Here is an 11,041-nt window from a genome sequence, read left to right on the forward strand (position 1 = left end):
TTTGAAGTGCATCTCCTCTAATACATTTTGAGACGTTATGTATTAAAAAATTAAAATGCATTAGGACTTTAAGCAGTAATTTTTTTTTATTAACTTGGATATTTAACTCGTTATGCAAGCCGACTAATCCTAGGACGACCATATGCTTTGCAGATAGACCGGAGTCACCGCATTTGAAACTCCGTGGCCACAAGCAGATTTTTATTCCTCCTTGGATTTGAACTTAGGACCTCCTGGTACTTTTGACTTTTAAAGCCAAGCTCAAACCAATCAGGCATCACCCTTGTGGTTTAAGCAGTAATTTTTAAATCTATCAAAAGAGTATGCATTTAAGAGAGATTCAAGGGTCGTTTATTAAAAAGTTTAGCCAGCAAGTGTTTATTGGTAAAAATTAACACTCACATTATTTACCGTTTAAGATTATAATCCATTAAAACAACATTATAGACAACACTTTATTTGGTAAGCGCTAACCGGATAAGAGTCATTACCGAGCAAGACTCTCGGTCCTTGTCATCGCTCTCACCATATAAAATTCTTAGTTCTTGTTATGTTTATCCAGTAAGGTAAGTGCCCGGTAAGCACTCACCGGGTAATTATTTGGTAAAGTAACCCTTGGTTACACATAAAGATTCTGGATTGTAAGAATATAAAGCAGGAAGAAGCTCATGATCATCCGTTATCAATCATCTACTACCACATATGAAAGTACTAATTTTATCCCCACATTTATAAATTTAAAAAAAATTACCTAATGGAAGTAAGAAAGAATACCAGTTTTACCCCTCATCACATTCTGACGTATATACATCTTATTCGTCGCTTGCTTGACAAATTCCCCACATTCAGATTTCCATTTTATCAGAAAAAAGCTATCAACTTTATAATAGCATCTTGAGGGTTGGACTCAGAGGGTGAGAACAAAAGGTGGTGCATCCCTTCGTGGTCCAGCCACGGTTCGATAGACGTAAACTTTGTGAGCCTGACTATCATCGCTACCTTCATCTTTCATCACCTCAACATTTAACCGAGGTTTCTCTTTAGCCAACTCCCTGCACCCATTCATTGTCACATTGCAAGCTGACATCCACAAGGATCGCATTGACTCGTACTTGGTCAAACCCGAAAGCAATGCCGCGTTACCAAACGGGCAGTCTCGTATCTCGAGCTTTCTCAGTTTCGGGCAGCCTCCTAATACGTACTCCATCCCCAAATCACTACTTCCTGCAAAAGCAACAGAAAGTGTTTCTAGGTTTTTAGCGTATTTCCCGATATACTCGAATGTTCTGTCAGTTAAGAGGCCGGAAACCGCAAGCCGTTGAAGCTTGGTACAGGTCTTGACAATCGCACCAAAGGCTTCGTCCATTGGCTCCTTGGTCAGGTAATCTGGTTGACCGGGATTCATTATGCAGAGGCGGAAGTGGGTGAAATCCGGGCAGTTCTGGGCAATGGTGGCGACAGCAGCATTTGTCATTTGGCGGCAGAAGTAGAGGACATAACGGAGCTTCGGGCAGCCACGAGAAACGGACACGAACCCGGATTCGGTCACGCCAAGGAAGATTTCTTGGTCAAATGGGTCAGCTGGAAAGACTCGTAGCTCTTCGAGTAAGGGGCAACAGGATCCAACTGCTTCTAGACCCTTATCACCTACAGTATCAAGAAGCTGCACCAAAAAAAGTTCAATTAGTTTATCATATGAGGGCACATTTGTTGAACAAAACAGAAAGAACAAACTATTAACTGTCGTATAACTTCACTATACCAAAAACGGCTTTACAGGATGCCAAAGATGCCTAAATGTCTTAATAGACTGCTTTATAAGAGTTAAGAATAAACAAGTGTGTGTCCTATCTAAAACAACTTACCCAAAGGCGACGAAGGCTTTTAGAATGAGTAAGAAGATTGGCAAGTTCAATGCTGCGTAAGGTTGCATAACTCAGATTCAAAAACGTCAAACGAGCACATGCAGGATAAATAACCGGGAGATAAAGTGGGGTAGCGTCCCATAAGCCCGAAAGAGTGACTAGATGTTTACAGTTACTGAACGTATTTTTGAGCTCGGTGACTGGACCAGAGACGAGTTCTTGCATAAAGGTTCCAGTACCAAGCTCCATCAACTGTGGAGCCTGCAAAAGAAGCTTTTGTAATTGATCCAAACTTACGTTCCGATTAACTTTCAAAACCCTTAAAGATTTGCATCTAGAAACAAGCTTCTCAAGGGCATCGAAACTAACTTCACTGTTTAAGCTCGCAAAATTAAGAATTTCTAATGAGGATAAGCTTTCCGGAAAGCAACTTAACCAATGGCCACCCAGATCATCGATCCCATTCTCCTGAACATCCAGTTCTGTCAAGTTCCTACATGAATGAATGTTCGTATTTAGAAATTCACATATGAATCACCACACAAATATAAATCATCTACAGTCTTGAAAAGAAGGAGAAGGCAGTGAGTTTTAACTTTGATATATAAATCAAGATTCAGTTCCCCCAAAAAGTATTCATTCTTTTGCAATCAGTGAAAAAGAGAATTGGGTACTTCAAATGCTTACAACCACTTGTATAATAAGCAGAACTAAACAAGAAAGACCATATTCACATGTGAAGGTAGGTGAAGAAGAAACAAAATCATTCATTAATTTAGTATATACCTAAAATGAAATTGCAAACTTGACTACCCAATTTATAGATTTTTCTGTAGATAATGACATGAAGAACATGGCGTCCATTAAATAGGTGAAACGTCACAATCAAGAAAGCAACCGAAGAAAAGGCAAAGAAAAAGAAACAATAAAGTAGTACCACCTCGGTTTCCACTCAGACTCCATTGCAATACTCCCAAATCAAATCTAAACAAAACTAGTAAAATTAACCGTAAAAATTATATATATAATCATTATATGGAAATTTGCTCCATACGCAATAAAAATTGTACCTTATCCCCAAAAGTGTCGACCCCCCATTAATTTTGTGAGTTAAATTAAGCACAAAGATATCATCTTTTGTTCTTCACAAATCATACCCAATCTTCTAAGGGCGCCCCAATTAATTCCTCAGCCAAATTAGACACCAAACTCAAACACTACATGCAAATATCTTGCTTTCTTCAACGTTTGATTCCTGCCCATTAGATATATTCTACTTTTTTCGTTTTGGGTGATGACAGAAATAATAATTTTCAGCAATCATTTATCTCCAAAAATGACATCAAAGAAGGCTTTATTGGGTAATAAACACAATCCAGATTCCTAATTTCTCAAACAATTATTAACAGAATCAAGAATAAGATTAGAAATGAATTCCAACTTTATGGATAACATCTTGAAATTGATCTGGTTTCTTCAAAGTCAAACCAAGATTCAACTAGTCTGAGATCATAAGGAATCGAAGATCAAAACCCCATTTCGACGAAATTTGAAACTAAAAATTTGGGCAATTCTACAAGATGGATGCACGCCCGGCCGGACTCATTCCGGGAAGCAGGCATTGCTCAGTTTAAAAGAAGAAATCTTACTTGCAATTAGTAGCAATGGCTTTTAATCCATCAGTACTGAACCCATCACAGCTCAATAACGACAGAGCTTTAAAACCTTGAAAATTTGTCGCCAAGAACTCCAAACTCTCGTCGCTAACAGCCATTCTCTTCAGCCGGAGCTCCTCTAGGAACGGATATGCCGTCGAGAAAACACTCAGCCATGGATGAACATCAGCTCCCCAATCCTCCGGTACCAAATTAAAATCCGAAAACCTAGGTTTTCCCTTAAGAGTCACGCTCCGTATCCTCGGAAACCTAGCGGCCACAATCTCCGGCGACACCGAATAGCAGTTTCCGATGAACACGTGGCGCCTACTCCACCGCTCGGCGTTGTACCAGTCTTTACAAACGAGTGATACCGAGCTGCGGTCCTTGTGGGAGCCTATCAGCGACAATACCCGTTCTAGGACCTCGTCCGGGAATGGGCACATCCGAGTCGACTCGGACGATGCTGCGCCTGTATCCACCGAGTCAACTCGGTCAACCGCTTTGGCTCTCTTCTGATTCGGATCCATACTCTGATGCAATGATGGAAACCATTTCAGTTCTAAGATTCAGAACAAATAAAAAATCTTCAAAATATGAATCAATAAACCGCTAAAATCCCCATTTCAGTTCTAAAATCCGCTAAAACCGTTTACTGTGTTGCGTTTAACGCTTAAACTGAAGTAAAAACCAAAAAATCATTCAAATTTTAACAGGATTTGAAATGGTAGAATCTCGAAGGACTCTGGATTCAATGAAATGACTATGGGAGTAAGGACATGGAAGAAAAAAGTAAACGGAAAGCAAATAGATATACGTACCTATGGTTGTCAAAGGTTTTGATTTACATGATGAAAGTAGCCATTAATGGAGCTCTGTGCTGTTTTTATCCCCCCTCTCTCTCTCTAACCCAGAAGAAAGTAGCAGGTTTTGCCGATTATAAGCCAGCTGAGAGATCAAAAGACAATGTTACCATATTGGTCCCTGAACCATAGAATGATTTGTTATATGCCTCCTCGAAAAATTTAGCCTATATTCAACCCATTTTGTTCCATTTTCAAGAATAAAGAAACATTTACCAAATGTTAACCAAGTAACCACATATCGGTAGGAGTTTTCATGCTCACTTATTTCATCATGTAACGTAGTAAAACTTTTGCTAAGCAAAGGGATAGTCATGGGCGGAAGCACCCCTTTAGGAGTAGTGATTGGCCAAAAATCGGTTCTGATTCTTACAGGTTTCGGGCCTCTACAATGCCGGTCATAACCGGTTTTGGTCCCGGTCGAAAATAGTGAGCCCGTTAAGGTTATGTATAACCAGTTATGATGAGCCGGTCTCAGTCCCGACCATTAAATAAATTTAATTTATTTAATACATTATAAAATTTGTAATTGGGTCACTCAAATACACTTTAAAAATGTGTTTTATTATTATCAAAATTACATTGTCTTTCAAAAATACATCATAAAATTATTTGAAAATGCACTTATTCATCATCGGTTAACCATGTCGGATTGATTTGAAGAGTTCTGGTCTCTTGAATTCTTCTAATAGCCTCTTGGTCATCAAGGTCATCAATGTCGAGTTCCTTATAATCGTCATATTGTGAGTAAGTGTCGTCGATATTGATAGTTGACAGCATGCTTAGTCCCATGGCGATTTTATTTTCTTCCAAATTTTGTTCAACCGCTTCAATCTCCACCTCTAACGATGTCGTGTGTTGAATTTTATCCACACTATCCTAGTAATCATTCAAACAGATGCAACACTCATGAACTTCGGGCTTAGTCTTGTCCAACGTATCGAAATGATCTTGTCACTAAGAAAAAAAGCAGACTCCGAAGTTATGGTACCAGCTTGGATTGTTAGTATATCACGTGTCATGCATGCCAAAACCGGGAATTGAGGTTGCTTTTGTTTCCAAAAATCTAATAGATAATTTTTTTCAAAATCTTCGACATCATTTGTCGAGCATGCGGCCATGAAGTTAGTATGCACATACATATTTAGTTCACCCAAATCATTATCAAATCTACTTTTTTACTTGATTAAAAAAGTACAAAAACCAAAACCCTAATACTTAAAGGATAGTGATTGAGTACTTTTTTTAGCCAGACCGCTCCGCTCATGCTTCTCCTTGCGTCTTGCACTAGAACAGGGAAATGATTTTAAATATCGTTCATTAAATTAGTCATTTACTCTTTCCGACTTTGGCGATAACCACTAGAAGAACTAGAATCCGCAAATCCATGACTTGAAGAGTTCTGTTGTTGGTTTCCTCCCCCATAAAAATGTTTATAATGATCAAATAAATCTTGAAAATTATGATTAAACAAACGTTTTTGTTCCATTGAAAAAGAATTATTTGTAGCCATATCTAAACCAAAGGCTACACATATTTATGTAATTAAAAATTAAACACCGATAACATTTAAATACGGGTTTAACGCTGCAACACAAAGAAAAGCGAATGAGATGCTCATAAAATATTTTAACATATTCTTTTTCATTGAACTCTTCAACATACCACAATCGTGATGGTCTTCGTATTGTGTAATCTTACTTGTCAAAATATATAATTGATTTAAAAGTAAAAGGTTTGTTGGATAATAAATACCGGATAAAAGTGTTGTCGCATTTTTAAAATCGCCTAATATATTTGTGATAACCTAGATTTCAGACAGCGTTGGTTGAGGCAACTTTTATGTGGTTATTATGTGAAATACGTAATAACATGCATGTTATTTAAACAAATGCATGAATCGTATATATGTGTGTGTGAATGGAATTTTGTTCATACCTGAGAAAGTGATAAATATGTGTGTGCATATGATAAGATGCATAACAGGAAATATTATTAAAATATATGGTTATGCAACCTTCATGGTTAAGAAAAGAAGGTCTAAAATATAATAAACCTCCACCGCCCAAAGGAGTTTTATATTAATAAACGCACACTGCCTTGATTAAAATATATATGGAAGAGATAAGATTAAAGCTGATCACTTTTTGAGAAATCTTTGGAAAGAAAGAAAAGTGTGTATGTGTGTGTGAGGCGGTGAAGTTTTTCCTGAAAAAGGAATCTTGCATAAAAGTGATTTGGTGATTTTGTGAATATTTGAAGTTGTCGTAACCTTCAAATCTGTGCTTATAAAGGTGAGTTTTTTATACTAAAACCTTTAAATAATGTTATTTGAAATATGTGGTTTCGATAATTGATTTGAAGAAGAATGGTAAAAAACAATTTTTAACAGTTTAAGTCGAGTTTTATGAATCTGGGTTGTCGAAACTGTTTTTGGGAAATAAATAAGAGTTTGCTTCTTTAAAACAATTGTGAATGTTATCCTATTATAAGGATTTAAGGAAATTTTGAGTTTGAAAATGATATTGAAAGAACTGTTAGTTTTTGAGTTTCAAAGTTTTGAGATAAAACAATTTTGAAACCATTATTGGTTAAAAACTATAGAGGTTGTTCCATCAAGATGGTTGTGACTTCGGACGGTCTTCGCTTGGAACTAATCTATAGACTTTGATGAAGAAATAAGGGTGGCATATCAAGGAGCGGTGTACCATAGGATAAGGGTAGCATATCAAGGAGAGGTGTACCTTCGGTTATAAGGGTGGCATATCAAGGAGAGATGTACCTTTGGATATAAGGGTGGCATTTGTATGTGTGATTATTATAGCTCTTGTTATTATGTCTCTTAAGATTGCAATAGTTTTGAGTTCTTACTTCTATGTGATTTGAAGACTTAGGAATGTTGCTCTTATTAGAAATGATAGTAATGATGTTATTGAGAAAAGGAAAACTTGGCTTATGCCTACTGGTTTTGGATAAACTATGTTTTTGACAAAGTGATTGTTTTATAAAGAACCAGAGAGGCACTGGTTGTTCCTTAAAAGGAACCAGAAAGGCTCTGGTTGGTCCTCACAATAGAACCAGAGGGTTCTGGATGATGGTTTAACTATGATATGTCTTACAAATCTCTTACTTAAACCAGAGGCACTTTATCTATTAGTTAGGAGCTCTGTGTCAAGTTTATGTTTTAAAAAGGGTGTTCATGAGATTTTATACTTTATTTTAACTTAGAAAAACTTTTATGCAAACAAAGACAAACCAGAGGGGCTCTAGCTGGCCTTCACATTGAACCAGAGAAGCTCTGGTTGGTCATGAGTTTTGAGCCAGAGGCTCTAGTTGGTAGAAACAGAAGCTCTGGTCATACTTGGGAAAACTATTTCGTCTATCCTTTGTATTCGACTTAGTACATTTATGAAAATTAACTTGGAGGAGCTCTGATTGGATATAACAAGAAGCTCTGGTAGAGGAACCAGAGGGACTCTGGTCCTGCTATCTTAAGAAAATATTTTCTAAGTCTGGTCTTTGGAGAGGATCGATGGACTAAATGAAATATGGATTATGTTCCATTTTGTGAAATGATTGATTTAAATAATGTTTTTGGTGATTTCACCTTGCAAGTAAATGGAAAAAGGGATCTCACTAGACCTTCAAATCTAACCCTCATTTTGTGTTTCAAATATGTATTGCAGGAACAGCAGAGTATAATGATAGTAAGGAAAAGGGAAAATATGATTTGTTTCCCTATATGCATAGCTATGTGAAGATCAATCTGTGGATGTGTTTTGAAGTTAAATGTTATGTAATACAAGAACATGTATTTTGGAATTTTTGGGTTGTGTATTTTGTAATATAGTTTTTTGTACTTTGGACCTTAGTGGGATTAAACATGTATTATTCTGAATGAATTATATGTTATATGCAATGTGAGTTATGGGGTGTTACAGAAGTGGTATCAGAGCCTGAGTTTAAGAGATTTAGGTATTCAAAGCATGATGCCTGGACTTAAACTCTTTCATTGCATATTAGGGGTCCTAGACATAGTTAACACCTTTGGAAAATAAATATGATAAGTTAAGGGATCAGTGTGTAAGGTATATTCRGATTACATCTGGCCAATGTAATTTTGAATCTACAGGTACATAACTGAACTTGGACACTTTATTATATTTGGGAATGTGAAAATGTGTCTATTAACATTGAACTTTGCAGATGATTAGTAGATCCTGAAGGTCAGAAAGGATCAACCGCCCCAATCCTAATGATGAAGAGGATTCCCCTATTCTTGCTCCCATTGGTACATCACAGGGCAGGGGCAAAGGCAGAGGTAGAAGCAGAGGAAGAGGCAGAGGGGAAACTAGAGGTAGAAATAGCCAAATAGAAACCCATGCAGACCATGGAGAATCCAACTCAGAAAATGTTAATCAAGAACATATGCCTCAGCCTGAATATGTGACCAGAGATATGTTGGCAGAAAAGAGTTAGTGAAGTATGGCAACCGACCTGTTCAAAGAGTTAGTGAAAAAGCTTGTCCTTGATGTCATCAAATTCATCAGGGTGATTGCAAATCAAACCCGAGAAAATGCTATCAATGTGCAGAGGCATGCCACTTATCAAGAAATTGTCCAATGACTAAAAGATGTTTCAATTGCAACTCACCAGATCATCTTAGACCTAACTGCCCGCAATTGAAAGCTCCACAGTTGACCATGGGAAGCAATACCTCGAGTGCCCGTAGAAGACCAAGTATGGGTTGAGGAAGAACAGGAGGGGCGCGGGGATGATCTTTTTAAATGAGCAAACATGAAGCCAAAACTACGCCAGATGTAATGACAGGTATATTCCTCGTGAATTCTCTATATGCTAAAGTGTTATTTGACTCGGGTGCAAACTTTTCGTTTGTATCACCATCCTTTGCCCTATGTGCTTGCATGAATTTTGTGCCACTTGAAGACAAATTAGTAGTTGATACTGCTAATTGTCAAGTATCTGTGGATTATGTGTTCGATAACTGTGCTATTATGATTGAGGGGTGTAAATTACCAATCAAACTTTTCCCGATGCCGATGAAAGAGTTTGTTGTAGTAATAGGGATGGATTGGTTGGCAGAAAATCAAGCCAACATCGTTTGTGATAGAAAGATGATCAGAATTATCTTACCAGATCGAGGGTCAATTATTATTTATGATGATTTCCAGAATCATCATATCAGTCTGTTATCTATGTTAAAAGCCTAGAAGTGTATTCGAAAGAAATGTCAGGGATATTTGGCCTATGCAATCGATGCAAAGAAAGAAAAAGGGAAGCAACAATTGATTTCGATTGTTAGTGAATATCTTGAAGTCTTTCCAGAGGACTTATCCGGATTACCGCCAAACAAAGTTGTTGAATTTGGGATTGCTCTGATACTCGGAGCAGCACCAATAGCCAAAGCGCCATATCGATTAGCTCTATTAGAACTAAAGGAATTGGTTACCCAGTTAAAGAATTTGATTGATAAGGAATTCATTAGACCCAATACTTCACCATGGGGAGCTCCAGTCCTTTTTGTGAAAAAGAAACACGGTTCTATGCATATGTGTATCGATTACCGAGAACTGAACAAATTGACGATCAAGAACAAATATCCGTTGCCAAGAATTGATGACTTGTTTGATCAACTGGTGGGAGATAGTTACTTTCCGAAAATTGATTTAAGATTAGGTTACCATCAGCTCAATATTAAAGAAGAGGATATTGTTAAAACCACTGTCCGAACCAGGTAATGAATTCTTAGTTATGCTATTTGGTTTAACTAACGCACCTGCAGCCTTTATGGATTTAATGAATCAAGTATGCAAAGAATGTTTTGATAAATTGGTTATTGTATTTATTGATGATATTCTCATATACTCTAAAACCAAATAAGAGCATACAGAACATCTTCGATTGATACTTGAACTTCTGAAAAAGGAAAAGTTGTATGCAAAACTGTCAAAGTGTGAATTCTGGTTAAGGGAGAATATCAAGCAACTTTTCAAGAGCTCGAGTATCAATCATAGGTGTTCTGCATGCTCTTCTTTGGTTTTAGAGTATATGAGAATATCATCAATAAATACAATAACGAATTTATCAAGATATTCTTTGCATACTTGATTCATTAAATCCATAAAGGCTGTAGGTGCGTTAGTCAAACCGAATGGCATAACCAAGAATTCATGGTGTCCGTACCTGGTTTGGAAAGCGGTTTTAGCAATATCCTTTTCTTTAATTTTAAGTTGATGATAACCTTATCTTAAATCAATCTTTGAGAATTAACTAGCCCCCACCAGTTGATCAAACAGGTCATCAATTCTTGGCAACAGATATTTGTTCTTAATCGTCAATTTATTCAACTCCCGGTAATCTATACACATCCGCATAGAACCGTCTTTCTTTTTCACAAACAGGACTGGAGCTTCCCATGGTGAAGTGTTGGGTCTAATAAATCATTTATCATACAAATCCTTTAACTGTGTAACCAATTCCTTTAGTTATGACAGAGCTAATCGATATGCCGATTTGGCTACAGGTGCTGCTTCGGGTATTAGGTTGATTCCGAGTTCAACAACTCTGTCTGGTGGTAATCTGGATAAGTCTTCTGGATATTCACCAACAATCGGAATTGGTTCTTGCTTCCCTTTTT

The 11,041-nt window shown here is 37.1% G+C and overlaps 1 protein-coding gene across 3 annotated transcripts; it reads right to left on the bottom strand.

The window, feature by feature from the left end:
* Positions 1-653: 653 nt before the first annotated feature.
* LOC112523517 (protein TRANSPORT INHIBITOR RESPONSE 1-like) lies at positions 654-4,432 on the bottom strand. Of its 3 annotated transcripts, none has more exons than XM_025133143.1 (5): positions 4,342-4,432; positions 3,515-4,053; positions 2,235-2,358; positions 1,866-2,126; positions 654-1,663 (listed from the first exon to the last, which is right to left on the bottom strand). In XM_025133143.1, exons 2-5 carry the CDS (start codon positions 4,048-4,050, stop codon positions 908-910), a joined length of 1,677 nt encoding a protein of 558 aa, XP_024988911.1. In that variant the 5' UTR covers positions 4,051-4,053; positions 4,342-4,432; the 3' UTR covers positions 654-907. The 3 variants fall into 3 exon arrangements, with proteins under 3 accessions (XP_024988911.1, XP_024988910.1, XP_024988909.1); XM_025133142.1 differs by having other exon boundaries at positions 1,866-2,138; XM_025133141.1 differs by having other exon boundaries at positions 1,866-2,358.
* Positions 4,433-11,041: the final 6,609 nt, after the last annotated feature.

This window comes from Cynara cardunculus (genome assembly GCF_001531365.2).
Source record: "Cynara cardunculus var. scolymus isolate 2C chromosome LG 12, CcrdV1, whole genome shotgun sequence".
In the NCBI taxonomy this organism is placed as follows: Eukaryota; Viridiplantae; Streptophyta; class Magnoliopsida; order Asterales; family Asteraceae; genus Cynara; species Cynara cardunculus.

Excerpts from the sequence above, each read along its gene's own strand:
- LOC112523517 (XM_025133141.1), bottom strand. The coding sequence starts at position 4,050 with ATGGATCCGAATCAGAAGAGAGCCAAAGCGGTTGACCGAGTTGACTCG. Across the intron at positions 2,359-3,514 it reads GCCATTGCTACTAATTGCAA|GAACTTGACAGAACTGGATG; the intron begins GTAAGATTTCTT and ends TCATTCATGTAG. Across the intron at positions 1,664-1,865 it reads AAAGCCTTCGTCGCCTTTGG|CTTCTTGATACTGTAGGTGA; the intron begins GTAAGTTGTTTT and ends TTTTTGGTGCAG.